The sequence below is a fragment of the Montipora foliosa genome, chromosome 10, assembly GCF_036669935.1.
Source record: "Montipora foliosa isolate CH-2021 chromosome 10, ASM3666993v2, whole genome shotgun sequence".
Taxonomy (NCBI): domain Eukaryota; kingdom Metazoa; phylum Cnidaria; class Anthozoa; order Scleractinia; family Acroporidae; genus Montipora; species Montipora foliosa.
In genome coordinates this window covers 10,555,311-10,575,464 of record NC_090878.1, presented here as the reverse complement: position 1 = coordinate 10,575,464, position 20,154 = coordinate 10,555,311, and the positions used below count along the sequence as shown (strand labels likewise).

The 20,154-nt window shown below is 40.6% G+C and overlaps 1 protein-coding gene across 1 annotated transcript in view; it reads left to right on the top strand.

Annotated features, from left to right (window-relative positions):
• The window catches only part of LOC137973003 (vitellogenin-like), a 78,765-nt gene that overhangs the window by 33,415 nt on the left and 25,196 nt on the right, over positions 1–20,154 (top strand). Inside the window, exons 13-16 of the mRNA XM_068819706.1 lie at positions 14,768–14,985; positions 15,937–16,028; positions 18,086–18,210; positions 19,824–19,973. Of these exons, the coding sequence (XP_068675807.1) occupies positions 14,768–14,985; positions 15,937–16,028; positions 18,086–18,210; positions 19,824–19,973 (585 nt within the window). The remainder of the gene's footprint in view (positions 1–14,767; positions 14,986–15,936; positions 16,029–18,085; positions 18,211–19,823; positions 19,974–20,154) is intronic.

Genomic DNA, 20,154 nt, shown 5'->3' with positions numbered 1-20,154 from the left:
CACGACTTCTTTTCCTGTTAATTAACGAGGTCTTTGTTCCATAATCATCAGTGAACCCGGACCGTCAGTCTGCACATTGTTCAGCCTTCTACAGCAGCCACATCGACCAAAAACTTCCTTAAATGCTCGCCTGTACTTAGGAATTCTCCATGCATAAATGAACGGATTAAAAACACAGTTTACCAAAAGGATTGTAACTGACAAAGCAAAAAATGCCCGATAGCTCCGCGTCTCTGCGAGGGACGGTCCAAGAGCAGATATGTGTAGAGCGATAAATAAAGGCATAAAGGTTACGTAAAATAAGACAAGAACCAGCAGAATAGCTGACAACAGTTTCCGCTCTCTGTTTCTGTCAATACAAGTCCTGGGGACTCTCCGAGCAACCGACAAATTTTCTACTGTATTTCGATTATGAAAACGGAGAGCAGTGTATGTTTTCCAATTAACCACAGGAAGAATAATTAAGGGCATTGTTACATGAACATGGCAATAAAGGAGAAAAAACACTGGACGGGAAACTGCCCGCGAAAGACAAGCGAACAATACGGAGTAAATCCAGCTGAAGGCTGAAAACACGTAGATTCTCACATTGTTAAAGCGAGCTCTGTGACGGAGCGGGGAACATATCGCGTGGAAACGTTCCACAGACATTGCAGATATTGTACAGGTGGACACTATACTTGTGATAACCCCGAAGGCACTTTTTAGAGTTCCCGCTCCATAAAGGTCTTCTCTTGATCTCCCGTTTAACAAACTGATGTAGTAATAAATCCCAACGCAACCCGTCGCCACTCCTGCTAACAAATCGCAAACTCCTAAATTTATCACCAATAGCGACACTGGTGAATCTCGTACCCGATACCGAACAGGATTTCGGAAGACTGCAATCAGGAAAACCAGGTTAGAAATCACCGCTGATATTGCAAGCACAAAGATCAACATTAAGTGAGCTAGATAATCAAAATGTTCTCGAAATTGGAGGCGAGATGTTGCATTCGCCTCATTTGAATTAAACATTGTACTAAAGCAAAACAAGTTTGGGTCACTCTTGTGAACTCTTGAAGCGCTCGAAAAGCAACTGATTTGTAGCGAATGTTCTTTCGAATATTATAGTCAATTTGAAAGTGGGGGGGGGGGGGGGGAATGAGACGTAATCTTGTGTTTAATTTAGAAAAAGAAAACTCTTCAAACTAACGACAGCTATTTTAAAAATTCTAATCTAAACTAGAAAGTGCCATTGCCGATCTGCTGAAGTCTCGCGTTTCAATCGAGCCGATTTCTATTCCAGATTCTCTACAACCATTACCAAGAAAACGCAATTTTACAGGGCGTGTGATGTCCCTTACAGAATTTGTATGCTTTGACAAACGTTTTTGCTAAGGACTGAACCAATTAGCAAAAAACTGAAGAAGAAGCAACAAAAGCCTTTCAGGCGGTATCCGGAAAACAGATGTCGATTTTCCGAAAGTGTTCAACCATTGGAATACTTCACAGCAGCTGCGGACGTAATCTTATCTTTAATTAACCCTTTCTTGACGAGCGATTTGTACAAGCCAAAGGATTACCAATCAAGGACTCTTAAAACTAAGACAACTATTTTAGAAAGTGCAACCTGAAATAGGAAGTATCATAATTGAAGTGTTGCATTTGAATCAGAATTAAAACCTACGGCAAGCGGATTTCTTTTTCGGATGCTCCACACCTGACCTATGACCAAGAAACAAAATTTTACAGGGGCTATGATGTCTTTTACACAATTTGTAGAAGTTCAAAAGAAACGTTTGTGCTAAGTTCTGTATGAAGAAGTCACGAGCAATTTGCAGGCCATGCGAAATGTTTACAAAGAGGGATGTTTGAAGTTTACAACATTTTAAATGAATACCTGACATCACTTTGGTCACATAGCGCATGCGCATCTAGTGCCAGTCCTCAACCGTGCGTTTCAATGAAAAATTATCTAAAAACTAAAAACGAAAAGAAATAAAGCAGTGATTTTTTTTTATCCCACCGGAACCATGTGATCATTGTTCATAATTTGTAGCATGGGATTGCTGTTTGCACAAAAAACAAAGGAAATATGTAAGAAAACTTTTATCAAAATGATGCATTTATGACATCATAACTTCGCTGAAAAATAAATTTTCTTTAAATCCATGTTCCAGATTATACATTAGAATGTTTATGCACCGTTGCAACAGTTTTCAGAGTACAAAAGGGTAAACTCTCTGAGTTTTTAGGCATTTTCTGTTTTGGTCAGGTGACTCACGAAATGTAGTTGTGATTTCAACCAGAGGTGTACACACTTGGCCAAAAAGGACAATGGTGGAGTTAAATGGACGCGAAAAAATTACTATATGAAGTCTCCCATGGCAATGGTTTTGTAGAAAACTGGAAACTCTTCACTTCGGCAGCGTTCGTGGGTTCACGGGCATCAACGACAGCTTTAACTCTAACATCAGTGGGACTAATTCCACGCGCTGACAACACATGACCAATTAATTCCAGTTGTGTCATCTTAAGTTCAGCGTGATTTGTCGCGGTTAAGTGTCGATCCCTTGCTGCTCAAAACTCTCGCTTTATTGTCAAATCTTCCATCATTTTCCTCTTCAATGTCAGCATGAACTATCACATCATCAAGGATATTCTGAACACCTTCACAGTCCTGTAGGGCTTGTCGGACGACCTTCTGATAAATCATCTAAAGCATCTCGATCACGCGAAATACCAAAAACATACACACTATGACTTTTCTATCATCTTCAACTTCTACTTGCCTTACAATGTTATGCAGGTCCCATTTACTTCTCCCATCTTGTGTCTTCGGTTTACTTTTATACACTCTTGGCGTGTACCCTTACACTGCCTGCGCAGTTTTCCTTCGGGGGGGGGGGGGGGGGGAAGCCTTATGACCCACAATTCCACAACAAAAGCATCGAACCGCAATGATTTTTTAGCTGTTAAGTTTACTTTTCCACTGGTTATCACGGCAACACCATTCATTTCATTAGTTGCACCTTCAATCGAGGGAGCTCATTTCTCAGATCTTCGACGTTCTCCACTGTGACATCTTCCCCAACGAGCAAAGTGAAGAAAACGTCTTGAATAATAAGCTCACATGAATTTTCGGGCGATTTTATTGGCTAATTTACGTCACATGGTTCAAACTCACACCCATACAAGCTCTTTGAGTCAACCTTTGCACGTATCCTTCTATTTTTAGAAAGCCACGAATTCCTCGGCTCTGCACGCACTATTTAGAATGGCCAATCAGAATACATGTAATTGTCAAACGAAGAAAAAAATAGTAAAAGCAATGTATGCTGATTGATGTAAATTTAAGTCTCCTGCTGAAGGGTTAGTTCTAAAAATAGTAAGATACGCTCAAAGGTTGGCTCAAGGATACAGTGCATAGCGAGGCTCCTATGCTCCTGACATCATTCAAAATTACACTCGACATTTTCGAGCAAATACACACAAATGGCCGTCCTCGTCACCAACATGCAGGATCTCCACAGATTCCGAAGGAACAAACAGATTAAACCACACTCCATGTGCTAACCATTCTCGTTCCAAGAGACGCGATCCCTTTGGCCAGCGGCGGCTCTGGATACCAAACAACGAGAATTCGTGCTCACTCTTTTTTTTTCTACACATGCGCCTGTCTTTTACACAGCTTTTAAAGGGACACTTCCATGAGTTGCGCTTGCGCTAGCGTCGTGCGAAAACTTGAAAAGTGTTAGGTTAACTTTATCAAGTTGAATCGACAAATTCAAAATGGCGTCCACTGGGGAGGACCATGGTGGACTAAGGAGAAACTCCTGGAGAAAAAGGAAGACTTTAACAGACCGCAAAGAATACCTGAAGGAATGGAATAACACGCACAAGCGTATTTATCTGAAGCAAAGAAATTTTTCACGCCTGGCTGCAAGCTAAATTCGAAGCTGGCTACGAAGCGTGCAGCGACAGTAATTTCGCTTTGTACTGCAAGCACTTTCACATTTACAAAAGTTTATTGATTCGGAAAGTTCTTCCTGACAGGTAAATATTAAATTCTGAGCGCTATGTTTGACATAGAATTCATTAACTGCGAATATACGTGACTCACGCGTGAATACATTATGGCGGCTAAAATTTGCGAGAGCAAACCAACTCGAGCATGCGCAGCTCATGACAGTTCACCTTTTAATTAAGGAGGGAGGGTACGTTACAACACGGATACTACTGACTTGGCTAAATTTCGTGACACAACCCATTTATCATTAACTGTATATTCAATAAATAAATAAATAAATAAATAAATACTGAAATAAATAAATAACTTGGGATCCCAAAGGCTATCCTGAAGATAACAAATAGGTTACATAGGAAGTAAAAGTAACATAAATGTTCCTGTAATTGCCAGTTTTTGGACGGTTTACTCCTCTGGAAGCCTTTTGCCAACACTGTTGCATCGAGTTTGGTCTCCGAGTCACATACGAATGAACCTTTCAAGATGTCACCGTTGGCAACACGGCTTCTTTTGCTGTTAATTGTCGAGGTCTTTGTTCCATAATCATCAGTGACCCCGGACCGTCAGTCTGCACAGTGTTCAGCCTTCTACAGCAGCCACATCGACCAAAAACTTCCTTAAATGCTCGCCTGTACTTAGGAATTCTCCACGCATAAATAAACGGATTAAAAACACAGTTTACCAAATGGATTGTAACTGACAAAGCAAAAAATATCTTATAGCTCCGCGTCTCTGCAAGGGACGGTCCAAGAGCAGATATGTTTAGAGCGATAAATAAAGGCATAACGGTTACGTAAAATAAGAAAAGAACCAACAGAATGGCTGACAACAATTTCCGCTCTCTGTTTCTGTCAATACAAGTCCTCGAGTCTCTTCCAACAACCGACAAATTTTCCACTGTATTTCGATTATGAAAACGGAGAGCAGTGTATGTTTTCCAATTAACCACAGGAAGAATAATTAAGGGCATTGTTACATGAACATGGCAGTAAAGAAGAACAAACACTCGACGGGAAACTGCCAGCGTAAGACAAGCGAACAATACGGAGTAAATCCAGCTGAAGGCTGAAAACACTTTGACTCTCACATTGCTAAAGCGAGTTCTGTGACGGAGCGGGGAACATATTGCGTGGAAACGTTCCACAGACATTGCAGATATTGTGCAGGTTGACACAATACTTGTGACAATCGCGAAGGTATTTATCACAATTCCCGCTCCATAAAGGTCTTCTCTTGATGTTCCGTTTAACAAACTGATGTAGTAATAAATCCATCCGCAGCCCGGCACAACTCCTGTTAACAAATCGCACACTCCTAAATTTATCACCAATAGCGACACTGGTGAATCTCGTTCCCGATACCGAGAGTACCGAACAGGATTTCGGAAGACTGCAATCAGGAAAACCAGGTTAGAAATCACCGCTGATATTGCAATCACAAAGATCAACGTAAAATGAGGTAGATAATAAAAATGCTCGCGAAATTTGAGGTAAGATGTTGAATTCACCTCATTTGAATTAAACATTGTACTAAAGCAAAACAAGTTTGGGTCACTCTTGTGAACTCTTGAAGCGCTCAAAAAGCAAGTGATTCGTAGCGAATGTTCTTTCGAATATTATAGTCAATTTGAACGGGGGAGATGAGACGTAATCTTGTGTTTAATTTAGGAAAAAAAAACTCTTTAAGATCACTCTTAAAACTAACGACAGCTGTTTTAAAAATTATAATCTGAAATAGGAAGTGTCATTGCCGATCGTGACAACTGAAGTCTCGAGGGTTGTCCAATGCACACGAACTGAGTCGGGTCGACTTTTTGGTGAAGACGACCCGTCAAGCCGAAGTCGGGTCGTGCTGTTTGCGGAAGTAAAGTAACAGGAAGTTGCTATTTTAAAGAAGGTTCGAGGAACTTTCTAAAAATGGTGACGGGCCGTAAGGACCCCTCTAGTGCGTGACGATCCGACTATTGGACTATTGGAAATGTCAGGTGGAGAGGGATTTAGAAAAAAACATGTATTTGTGAAGATAGTGGAGGCGGTGAGGCGGGCTGACCCGTCTAGTTCGTGACAAGCTGTCATTTGAAAAAGTCGACCCGGCTATTGGAAATGTCAGGTGGTGAGGGACTTAGAAAAAAACATGTATTTGTGAAGATAGTGGAGGCGGTGAGGCCGCCTGAAAATATCGACGGGTAGTAGCGACCCGTCTAGTTCGTGACGAGCTTTCATTTGAAAAAGTCGACCCGACTATTGGAAATGTCATGTGGTGAGGGACTTAGAAAAAAACATGTATTTGTGAAGATAGTGGAGGCGGTGAGGCCGACTGAAAATGTTGACGGGTGGTAGCGACCCGTCTAGTTCGTGACGAGCTGTCATTTGAAAAAGTCGACCCGACTATTAGAAATGTCAGGTGGTGAGGGACTTAGAAAAAAACATGTATTTGTGAAGATAGTGGAGGCGGTGAGGCCGACTGAAAATGTTGACGGGTGGTAGCGACCCGTCTAGTTCGTGACGAGCTGTCATTTGAAAAAGTCGACCCGACTATTGGAAATGTCAGGTGGTGAGGAAAAACGACTCTACGAATAAATTATCTCAAATTAGAAGCTGTCCACAAATGGCTTTATGTCACAATTAAACTCAAATGCAAATTTCATCTCATCGAATGAGGCGCACGATTTCAGTTCGTTTACAGCCAGTTTTCATCCCTTTTCTCTGAGATTTGATGAGAATGTTGCCCGATAATGTGGCAAAAAACCCATGTCGGGTTTAACAGTGGATAAAAACAAACCATACATGTAATCAAAATGCCTCGACACGGTTTTTTATATCAAGGTGTGAAGAAAACGTAGTTTCCGGTTAAATTCTGACCGGAAACGAACTCAATTTGTGAAACTACATACTTTTGGAAAATTATTAGAATCTCTGTACGGTGGCCAATTTACATTATCAACTCCGTTGATAAAACCAAATTTTTGTTAATAATTTTCTATGCGTATATCGATATTTTAGTCGCAACTCTCTGAGAACGAAGCATACAACATTTTTTAGCAGCACAGCCTTCTTTGCTCATCGAAGTTTTCTTTCTCTCGCCATCTGACACTTCCAATAGTCGGGTCGACTTTTATGACGAGTCGTCACGACCTGATCGGTTCGTCACAATCCGTCCAGATATTTGTTTGAAGCTGCCCCAGGCAGTTCGACTTCCGGCAGTAAAGCTTACTTCCTTTTTAAACTTCACGACCCGACTTTACCAAGAAAACGCAATTTTACAGGGCGTGTGATGTCCCTTACAGAATTTGTATGCTTTGACAAACGTTTATGCTAAGGACTGAACCAATTGGCAAAAAACTGAAGAAGAAACAACAAAAGCCTTTCAGGCGGTATCCGGAAAACAGATGTCGATTTTCCGAAAGTGTTCAACCATTGGAATACACAGCAGCTGTGGACGTAATCTTGTATTTAATTAACCCTTTCTTGACGAGCGATTTGTACAAGCCAAAGGATTACCAATCAAGGACTCTTAAAACTCAAGACAACTTTTTAGAAAGTGCAACCTGAAATAGGAAGTATCATAATTGAAGTGTCGCATTTGAATCAGAATTAAAACCTAACGGAAGCCGATTTCTTTTTCGGATGCTCCACACCTGACCTATGACCAAGAAACAAAATTTTACAGGGCCTATGATGTCTTTTACACAATTTGTAGAAGTTCAAAAGAAACGTTTGTGCTAAGTGCTGTATGAAGAAGTCACGAGCAATTTGCAGGCCATGCGAAATGTTTACAAAGAGGGATGTTTGAAGTTTACAACATTTTAAATGAATACCTGACATCACTTTGGTCACATAGCGCATGCGCATCTAGTGCCAGTCCTCAACCGTGCGTTTCAATGAAAAAATATCTAAAACTAAAAACGAAAAGAAATAAAGCAGTGATTTTTTTTTCATCCCACCGGAACCATGTAATCATTGTTCATAATTTGTAGCATGGGATTGCTGTTTGCACAAAAAACAAAGGAAATGTGTAAGAAAATTTTTATCACAATGATGCATTTATGACATCATAACTTCGCTGAAAAATAAATTTTCTTTAAATCCATGTTCCAGATTATACATTAGAATGTTAATGCACCGTTGCAATAGTTTTCAGAGTACAAAAGGGTAAACGCTTTAAGTTTTTAGGCATTTTCTGTTTTGGTCAGGTGACTCTCGAAATGTAGTTGTGATTTCAAGCAGAGGTGTACACACTTGGCCAAAAAGGACAATGATGGAGTTAAATGGACGCGAAAAATTACTATATGAAGTCTCCCATGGCAATGATTTTGTAGAGTCATCGCCCCCGCCCCTTTAGAGAACACGGAAGGGAATGAGTGACAAACATCTTGGACATTAGTGATACGATCTTCTCAGCTGTGGTTGACTTGGTAACCTCCATCACAAAAAACCTGCCGTAATAGTCGACTACAACAAATATGTAATCCCCAGAAGGAAGTGGGCCCAACAGGTCAACAACCAGATGTTGCCAAACTGCAGGCGGAAGGTCTGTACGACTCATAGGCTCATCTGTAGACTCATAGTCTTGCAAACTTTGTCTGCTTCCTTCGATGCCAATTTCCGGCCACCACACCTTGCATCTTGGAAGTTTGCTTCGTTCACACAATGCCAGGGTGACCTTCATGTGCTACATCCAGTACATGACCCTTTTGGTTCCATGAAGCACAATTTCTCCAATTGCGCTCAATTCACCTCGCACCGGGGTCTGTACTCTTTGAATACAATGGCATGCCATCTCCCATTTAACCTGCTGAAGGGTTAGTTCTAAAAATACTAAGATACGCGCTAAAGTTGACTAAAGGATACAGTGCATAGCGAGGATCCTATGCTCCTGACATCACTCAAAATTACACTCGCGATCGCCATCTTCAAGCAAATACACAAATGGCCGTCCTCGTCACCAACATGCAGGATCTCCACAGATTCCGAAGGAACAAACAGATTAAACCACACTCTATGTGCTAACCATTCTCGTTCGAAGAGACGCGATCCTTTTGGCCAGCGGCGGCTCTGGGTACCAACCAACGAGAATTGGTGCTCACTCCCTTTTTTTTCTACACATGCGCCTGTCTTTTACACAGCTTTTAAAGGGACACTTTCACGAGTTGCGCTTGCGCTAGCGTCTTGCGAAAACTTGAAAAGTGTTAGGTTAACTTTTTCAAGTTGAATCGACAAATTCAAAATGGCTTCCACTGGGGAGGGCCATGGTGGACTAAGGAGAAACTCCTGGAGAAAAAGGAAGGTTTTAACGGATCGCAAAGAATACCTGAAGGAATGGAATAACACGCACAAGCGTATTTATCTGAAGCAAAGAATTATTCACGCCTGGCTGCAAGCTAAATTCGAAGCTGGCTACGAAGCGTGCAGCGACAGTAATTTCGCTTTGTTCTGCAAGCACTTTCACATTTACAAAAGTTTATTGATCCGGAAAGTTCTTCCTGACAGGTAAATATTAAATTCTGAGCGCTATGTTTGACATAGAATTCATTAACTGCGAATATACGTGACTCACGCGTGAATACATTATGGCGGCTAAAATTTGCGAGAGCAAACCAACTCGAGCATGCGCAGCTCATGACAGTTCACCTTTTAATTAAGGAGGGAGGGTACGTTACAACACGGATACTACTGACTTGGCTAAATTTCGTGACACAGTCCATTTATCATTAACTGTACATTCAATAAATAAATAAATAAATACTGAAATAAATAAATAACTTGGGATCCCAAAGGCTATCCTGAAGATAACAAATAGGTTACATAGGAAGTAAAAGTAAAATAAATATTCGTGTAATTGCCAGTTTTTGGACGGTTTACTCCTCTGGAAGGCTTTTGCCATCACTGTTGCATCGAGTTTGGTCTGCGAGTCGCATACGAACGAACCCGGCTTTCAAGATGTCACCGTTGGCAACACGACTTCTGTTCCTGTTAATTGTCGAGGTCTTTGTTCCATAATCATCAGTGACCCTGGACCGTCAGTCTGCACAGTGTTCAGCCTTCTACAGCAGCCACATCGACCAAAAACGTCCTTAAATGCTCGCCTGTACTTAGGAATTCTCCACGCATAAATGAACGGATTAAAAACACCGTTTACCAAAAGGATTGTAACTGACAAAGCAAAAAATGTCCGATAGCTCCGCGTCTCTGCGACGGACGGTCCAAGAGCAGACATGTTTAGAGCGATAAATAAAGGCATAAAGGTTACGTAAAATAAGACAAGAACCAACAGAATGGCTGACAACAATTTCTGCTCTCTTTTTCTGTCAATACAAGTCCTCGGGTCTCTTTGAGCAACCGACAAATTTTCTACTGTATTTCGATTATGAAAACGGAGAGCAGTGTATGTTTTCCAATTGACCACAGGAAGAATAATTAAGGGCATTGTTACATGAACATGGCAATAAAGGAGAAAAAACACTCGACGGGAAACTGCCAGCGAAAGACAAGCGAACAATACGGAGTAAATCCAGCTGAAGGCTGAAAACACGTAGATTCTCACATTGTTAAAGCGAGCTCTGTGACGGAGCGGGGAACATATCGCGTGGAAACGTTCCACAGACATTGCAGATATTGTACAGGTTGACACAATACTTGTGATAATCCCGAAGGTCTTCATCACAATTCCCGCTCCATGAAGGTCTTCTCTTGATCTTCCGTTTAACAAACTGATGTAGTAATAAATCCCAACGCAACCCGTGGCAACTCCTGCTAACAAATCGCAAACTCCTAAATTTATCACCAATAGCGACACTGGTGAATCTCGTACCCGATACCGAACAGGATTTCGGAAGACTGCAATCAGGAAAACCAGGTTAGAAATCACCGCTGATATTGCAAGCACAAAGATCAACATAAAGTGAGGTAGGTAATAAAAATGCGCTCGAAATTTGAGGTAAGATGTTAAATTCGCCCCATTTGAATTAAACATTGTACTAAAGCAAAACAAGTTTGGGTCACTCTTGTGAACTCTTGAAGCGGCTCAAGAAGCAACTGATTTGTAGCGAATATTCTTTCGAATATTATAGCCAAATTGAACGGGGGAGATGAGACGTAATCTTGTGTTTAATTTAGAAAAAGAAAACTCTTAAAACTAACGACAGCTATTTTAAAAATTCTAATCTGGACTAGAAAGTGTCATTGCCGATCATGACAACTGAAGTCTCGCGTTTCAATCGAGCCGATTTCTATTCCAGATTCTCTACAACCAATCTATTACCAAGAAAACACAATTTTACAGGGCGTGTGATATCCCTTACAGAATTTGTATACGTTGACAAACGTTTATGCTAAGGACTGAACCAATTAGCAAAAAACTGAAGAAGAACAAAAACCTTTCAGGCGGTATCCGGAAAACCGATGTCGATTTTCCGAAAGTGTTCAACCATTGGAATACTTCACAGCAGCTGCGGACGTAATCGTGTCTTTGATTAACCCTTTCTTGACGAGCGATTTGTACAAGCCAAAGGATTACCAATCAAGGACTCTTAAAACTGAAGACAACTATTTTAGAAAGTGCAACCTGAAATAGGAAGTATCATAATTAAAAAGTTGCATTTCAATCAGAATTAAAACCTACGGCAAGCCGATTTCTTTTTCGGATGCTCCACACCTGACCTATGACCAAGAAACAAAATTTTACAGGGGCTATGATTTCTTTTACACAATTTGTAGAAGTTCAAAAGAAACGTTTGTGCTAAGTGCTGTATGAAGAAGTCAGGAGCAATTTGCAGGCCATGCGAAATGTTTACAAAGAGGGATGTTTGAAGTTTACAACATTTTAAATGAATACCTGACATCACTTTGGTCACAGCGCATGCGCATCTAGTGCCAGTTCTCAACCGTGCGTTTCAATGAAAAAATAACTAAAAACTAAAAGAAATAAAGCAGTGATTTTTTTTTTATTCCACCGGAACCATGTAATTATTGTTCATAATTTGTAGCATGGGATTGCTGTTTGCACAAAAAACAAAGGAAATATGTAAGAAAATTTTTATCAAAATGATGCTTTATGACATCATAACTTCGCTGAAAAATAAATTTTCTTTAAATCCATGTTCCAGATTATACATTAGAATGTTTATGCACCGTTGCAATAGTTTTCCGAGTACAAAAGGGTAAACTCTTTGAGTTTTAAGGCTTTTTCTGTTTTGGTCAGGTGACTCACGAAATGTAGTTGTGATTTCAACCAGAGGTGTACACACTTGGCCAAAAAGGACAATGGTGGAGTTAAATGGACGCGAAAAATTACTATATGAAGTCTCCCATGGCAATGGTTTTTTAGTCATTCCCCCCCCCGCCCCTTTAAAGAACACGGAAGGCTATGAGTGACAGACATCTTGGACATTAGTGACACGATCTTCTCAGCTGTGGTTGACTTGGTAAACTCCATCACAAAAAAACCTGCCGTAATAGTCAACTACAACAAAGATGTAATCCCCAGAAGGAAGTGGGCCCAACAGGTCAACAACCAGATGTTGCCAAACCGCAGGCGGAAGGTCTGTACGACTCATAGGCTCATCTGTAGACTCATAGTCTTGCAAACTTTGTCTGCTTCCTTCGATGCCAATTTCCGGCCACAATGCCAGGGTGACCTTCATGTGCTACATCCAGTACATGACCCTTTTGGTTCCATGAAGCACAAGTTCTCCAATTGCGCTCAATTCACCTCGCACCGGGGTATGTACTCTTCGAATACAATGGCATGCCATCTCCCATTTAAGAGGCATTTTCGCATACTTAACAGTTCTGGAAATACTACCACGCTCTCTCGACTTCACGGGTTGTCATGACATCAGGTGGATAACCCACCTCAGGTATACGTCTGTCTACTTGTCTTTCTGTTCTTAAGGTGACTTTGGCTGTAACAGGCGTGACGGGGAATCTGCGGTGTTTCCTCGCCTTGGACCGTATTTCACTACTAACTTGTAAGGTTGCCTCCTAAGAAGCCACCTCTCAGGCCCTGGATTTACGAGAAAAGGAACATTCTATAGGTTTACGGTCAGTTAGTAGCTCGAACTCAGCACCAACGAGATTGGTATATCTTTCACATGAGCATACAATGGCTAAAGTTTCCTTTTCAGTCCGTGTGTGAGTAACGGCTTTCTGTATTAGTGAGGTCCTGGCTTGCATAGCTGATAACTCGCAGCTCGTCTCCTCGCTGTTAGACTAACACAGCTCCCAAACCAATTGGGTTTGCATCAGCAATTACTTTAGTTGGTTCATTCTTGTCAAAATTTTGGAGTGTCTGGGCACTAGCTAATCGGTTCTTTAACTCATCGAATGATTGGTGCTGTTCCTGACCCCACACAAATAGCTTTCCATGCTTTATAAACTGGCCTAGAGGTGCTGATACTGTCGCCATGCCAGGAATGAAACGTGTGGTAAAATCATCGAGACCCTGGAAACTCCTCATTTCGGCAGCGTTCGTGGGTTCACGGGCATCAACGACAGCTTTAACTTAAACGTCAGTGGAACTAATTCCACGCGCTGACAACACATGACCAATGAATTCCGGTTGTGTCATCTTAAGTTGACCGTGATTTGTCGCGGTTAAGTGTCGGTCCCTTGCTGCTCAAAACTCTCACTTCATTCTCAAATTTTTCTATCATGTTTCTCCTCAGTGTCAGCATCGACTATCACATCATCAAGGATATTGTGAACACCTTCACAGTCCTGTAGGGCGTGATGGACGACTGCATTGTATAATTTTATTTGTGCATCAGTTTTAAACCAATTATGTTACTATTCTTTTTTTCGCGATTTCAATAGGCAAATATGAAAAAAGGGCATTAAATTTCGCGTTTCAAGCGTTCTCGACTTCATTTTATCTTTCAAAGGTTTAGGTTCAGGTTCTACGTAAACTGGAACAAGTAAAATGCAAGCAAACGGCATATTTGAAAATTAACTTTTAAGTGCATGCAACGTGCATACGCATTGTCTAAGTACGTATACTCTCTCCACTTTTTTCTGTAAATTGTTTTTTCTCAGGAGAGTGGTTGCTCTTATGGGGATGTACTCTCTCCACTTTTTTTTACCTTCGTTTTTCAGCATTTCAATTTAATTTTCCTTATTTCCATGTGTGCTAAAGAGGTGATGACTAGATGGCCTCACACGTTCCCGTTTGTACATAGTTTTCTTTTTGTTGTCATTAAACCGTTTAATTCGTAAAAAACATCCTGTCTTGTTTCCATTTTTTTACCGCGAGGCGCCTAGGACTCTGTGACGTCATTCCCTCTCGGCTTATCCCCGTGTGTGACACCCCAACTTTGAATTTCCTGAATGCGATATTTTTTCTCAACATGGTACGCAAAACAACCCGACCTGTTTCCCGGGTCTTTGCAGAAAGGGAGGTGTCACGTGTCTGTGACGTCATCTTTCGAATTTTGAAATTCCCGCCAAATTTTTATCCAACGATCGGAGCGCTCCAATTCCAACCGTCAAAAAGTACGTGAAGGGTCGTACATCACTACTGAAAATGCTGGAAATCTGATATCCGTAGTTCAGTTTTTAAGAAGGAGAATTACGCTAGTCTCAAGAGTACGATCTTCGTCATCAATGTTGTTCCATTGATAACACAATAATTGCCACGTGAACCAAAGTTTCCAGCAGCTGCCTTTTAGAACAAAAAAAAACCTAAATAAAGCTGTCGGCCGACTGTCGGTGGAGGGAAGATGTTCTTCACAATTACCGAAACATTTATGTTTACCTTTTTCAGGTGTTGCCAGTGCTCCTAAAGATCTTCCGGCAAGTCGACAATGATGTGGAATTGCGCATGGCTTGTTTTGTTGTTATTTGTGACAGCAAGCCTGGTCCAGCTGTGTTCAACCTGATTATTTCGCATCTCCAGCGTGAACGTACCAACCAAGTGCGTTCATTTGTGGTGTCCTACATCAAAGGAATGGCATTCTCCAAGTACCCTTGTGATGAAAAGATGTAAGTTGTGGGGCAGGTGATTATTAATGATGGGTAAATATCAAGGGCTGCTGGACAAACACTCAGGGCCCGGTTCCTCGAAAGCCGGTTAACGCTAATCTAAGATTAAACATGAACCAAGCAGTTTATTTCTCTACTCCCAAATGCTGTTCAACGCAGATTTTTGGCAGAACTTTACATGAGAAGACGTCAATCTTGAAAAACAAAAATAAGCAAAAGAAACTTTCACCAAAAAGTTGAAAACGTGAAGCAAAAGTTTACGCTAATCCTGGATTAAGTTAATCGGCTTTCGAGGAACCGGGCCCAGGTTATTTAAGTAACTCAGAAGAAAGTGCCGTTATAATGATATCTGCAACCAAGGTTTTTTTAGGTTTTCTAAGCCTGGAGATGGATAATAAAAACTCTCTGATAAACGCTTGACAGAAAAGGAGTATTCTATGCAAACGTCCAGTTGTTGTAGGCTATCACTCATTTTATTCCGGGGGCACTAATGAATCCTGCTCATTTTTCAAGTAATTTTGAAAATATATAGGGTCCACAACCAGGATGACACATCTTAGAACAAAAATACGTACTCTTAATGGCTAAAAATATAAATTATTTTAAAGAAGTGTGCAAGTATTCAACCTCGTAACTGCAGTTTTCATTGGGCAAAATGATAGAATTATCGCAACAATTTGAGCAACTTTCGGATGACCTTGAAAACGTGTCCGCAATTTGTTTTACGTACCAATGTTTGGCAAGATTAAAACAAAGCTTCTCCTTATTCCCGCCAAGGAAACTCCTAATATGGGCAGTAAACAGTTCGATTGCCCAATCACATTACTGCATTTCAAATGACGTCAAAGCGAAACTTTCCAGAAAGTTCCATGGAGAGATGACGTTGTTTGAATCAGGAGGGCTGTCATTATTGCTACAGTAGTTGTTACTAATAAGCTTATTTTGTTTTAGGGCTAAAACAGCAAGGTTTGCTCTCAGAATGCTCAGGAAGCACAGGATAGATCTCTTAAAATCAAAATGGTTTCACTGGGGTCAATTTTCCGGTCAGTATTTCCATTCAGCCTGTAACATCCATTGTTGGACATTAGGTCTTCCCCAGTTCATGCCATCTTTGCTCATCATGCGCGAGTCGAGACCCGGCAGTGCTTTTCAAATTTGTCACATTCTCGCCACCAGAGCCCCAAATCTTATGTCAACCCATGACCCAAGGCTCTAGGGAACTCTGTGTAGGAGAACATGCGCCGTAGGTTTCTTTTAAACAGAAATTGGATATTTGAAGCTAACGGCATCTGCGTCGTGCTAACATGAATGCACCAATCAGAGACGCTTTTCATTCTTCTTCATGAAAACCAATGAGAAGACAGTTCGTTTCAGGGTTCCCCAGAGCTCTTCTCTCCTTTAGTCATGCGCAAAAGAGAAGAGCTCTGGGGTCGACATTGAATTTGTCAAGGTCATCTCGCTACCTTGTCCGTGGTCGTCTGTGATTTCTTGTACCTTGAGGGGTCCAGAGTGTAACTCAGGTTGTCCAGCGTTTATCAGTTCTCCTTGTAAGGTGACCTGCCAATTTCCTTTTCAATTTTCTGATCGTAAAAAAAATAATAATAATAATAATGTCCTTGACTTCGGGTCTTTTCTTTGGTCTTGTTGGTGTTAATAGTGAATATTTAAAGGCAATTAAAAACAGGTTAATGAGTTTAGAACATTGCAAGCACCAACGTTCATTTGTTAATAGTTTTTGATTAGATCATAAAGGCCTGTATGCAGAAGTACAATTTTTTTTGTCTGTTTTCGTGTTTGGTTGTTTTGTGAAATTGAAGCCAAATCCAATAATGGTGCTACATTTTTTTAGGGCAAAACAGCATTTGTTTTTCATTTCTTGTTTGACCCTTGTTGAGCATAGAATTTAAAAAAAAAAGACATGGCAGTGTTTTTCTCATAATTATGTTGTGTCAGGAACCCATGACCCGGAGCCTACAACTCTACTGTGTTCGTGTTACGACGTTTTCACAGACCGATTTATTTTTAGATTGAATTTCCCGCGAATGAGACTCCCACAGGAGCCCGATGACCAATTACAAGAAATTAAGCTGACGTCATAGAGTCACCGAACCGGAAATGCCTTTGTTTTTTGACCTAATTCGGCGGGAAGGGCTAGTCTAAAAATAAACCTATTTGTGAAAACGCCGTTTCACAGACGCTGTATGGAAGTTGCACACTCCAGATGGGCTCCTGGTTGTGTTGGGTTCTTGGAAAATGTTGTAGTTATTTAGATAGAATAAAGTTTTGTTAAAATAATTATTATATTTGGTTATTTGCTTGCTTGTAAAGCGCATTTGAATATGCCAATAGAAAATGCGGTCTATAAATTCATTACCATTACCATTTGGATTTCAATTCACCTTTTACACTCGTCGGCCATTTTGGAGTCCGTGGGGAATAAAGGCTTTGTCGTTGCATTGTCTTTGCCCGTCCAGCCTCACATTGAATAAGAGGCTCGACGGGCAAAATCTTTTGTTTGGACATTGAGTCATATGGGCCAATTGAACTGATGAAGCTACTTATTCTGTCTTTTGTTGTGGGAACTCCAACTGATCTTTGCTGAAGTGAAGCACCCTTAATTTTTGGCTGCAATTAAACAAAGAGTAAGGAAGAACGTGTGGTCAAATTTTGGCCGAGCAAGTTGGATCCTGGTAACTAATGACGTCAAAGAAGTCAAGAAGGTAATTCCATTCTGAATCGTCAGAACATTCGCGAGAATCCGAAGGGTAACTGTCGTCCGACATTTCTATAAAGACTTAACATGAAGCTCTGATTTTCAACAAGACTTCTTACACTTTTGCACATTTCTTTCTGAAGAGATGCGAACAAGTTACTTCTTTGACGTCATTAGTTACCAGGGCCCAACTGGCCCGGCCAACATTTTTTGCGTATAAATCAAACGCCGGCTAAAAGGCGTGGATACACCACGAGGGAAAATGTTTTGAATTACTACACTCCAGACACTATAGATATTTAAATGAAAAGTTAAAAAACGGGGAAAAAATAAACGTCATAGGGACTTTAATGACCCTTCCATTCAAGTATTCCGTTTTCCTTTCAGAACTTCTTCAGTTAGGCGGATCAGTTGACTTGCAAATGATTTCCACACCATCAAGTTTCCTTCCACGATCTATCACCTCAAAGGTCAAAGTTCAAATGCTTGGAAGATCTATGAATTTGTTTGAGGTGAGTGTAATTAATCTGAAAGTCTTTTGTCTATGCTGTGCATGGTAAGACGACATACTGATAGAAGGGGATCTGTAGAAATAGCGCAAGCAGCAAAGCAAGAGGGCACCTTCCTTACCTATTGGGGTTGTTTCCATATATGATGCAAACATTGCAAGTGACATATGCAAACTCAGTATCATTTGATCATCAGTAGCATTTTGGTAGGACAAAAAAGCACTCACTTACTCACTCACTCACTCACTCACTCACTTCCCTCACTGGCTACCTTGCCACCACCTGATGATTGGCTGACTGACTAAATGCAGCACGGGCTACCTACCTACCTGATTGACGGATGCTGACTGACGGAGTAAAAAGTAACATGATTGAATGAGAAAGTGGTTGCCTGACTCACTGACTTTCTTGCTGCCCAATTTGTTGACTGGCCGAATTTATACTAGAGACAAATAACTCGTCGAAGACGGATATTTTGTCTGTTACCATGTCTTGAAGACGTGCGGACAGACGAATCAATCGGTTGTTCGAAAGAAGATTAACGCTAATCTCAGATTTAAAATTTACCAAGGAGTTTTTTTCTCTCAACTTTACATTAGAAGAGGTCACTCTTGAAAAACAAAAATAAGCAAAAGAAACTTTTACCAAAAAGTTGGAAAAATGAAACCAAAGTTTACGCTAATCATGGATTAAGTTAATTGGCTTTCCAACAACTGGACCCGGATTTATATCTAGAAGAATTGCAGACGGAATATCGGTCTTAAACAACAATATATATCTTTAAGTCACAGGAATTAACTGTTACAGTGAAGTCAATCTAAAGTATTTTCAAAGAAAGCGTTAGTATCGGAAAGAAAAAAGTTTTAGAATCGCCTATTTTTGTTTTCAAATTTCGAGGGCGCCGCCATCTTGGATAATTGTGACGTGTTACGGTTGCCCTTTTGTTATCATACGAAAGCTCTTTGTGTCAGACTAAATAGGACAACCGTAATTTGAAAGTGAAAATAAGCGATTTTAAAATTCACTTTTCTTGATGTAAACACTATTTTCAAAACAAATTTCGAACACATTTGTTTGTAAACATAATTTCCTTCGGTTTAAACTTATTCTGTAGTATAAGGGTGTGTTCGATTGACCCTTTTCCGGAATAAGAATACGGAGAGTGATGATTTAAAACGGTATGTTTGGCGTTTTGAAGCAACAAGGATAATAAAGATATGTTTAAGATATCATTTTAGCAGGTGTTTGACAATCTTAATGTGAATGTCCGTAAACACGAAGAATTTCTAACTTCTATTCGATGTATTCCTGTTCCGGAATACGGTTAAATCGAACGCGCCCGAAGAGTGGAGGCTCCCTTTAATAGACGAGTTATTCGTCTCTAGTATAAATTCGACCACTGACTGACTTACTAACTTGCGGGCATCTTAGCTGCCTACGTTCTAGCTAAAACTGACGACTCAGTCTGGCTTGCTGGTGTCCCTGCTTTGATTATTGAATGGGTGAATGGGCTGATTGGGTCTGCTGTGTTCTTGTTTTATTTTAAGCGTTCAGGTTTGTGATGTCCAATTATGACCTCCAATTTCATTCTTTTTTTTTTCTGATCCTTGCTAAAGGCTGGTGTGAGGGGTGAAGGTGTCCAAGAACTTCTCCAGCGTGTCGTTGGACCAAGGCCAAAATCCACTGGAAAGAAAACCCTCTTCAGCAAACTCATGCCAAAGAGCTCATCCTTGTTTGACAAAGAAGTCAGGGAAATTAACAAAATGGTAAGAACCTTCCAAGTACTCACAACAAATTCGTGATAATTTTGGTGTCACTGTCCCTACACTCGTCTCCTTAATTGTTACATCACTAGTCTCCAGAAATGTCACGGAAACGTTCATAGAACTTTGCTCCTCAAGTAAAGATAAACAGTTCAGATACCCCTACTCTTAAAACGAACTACGG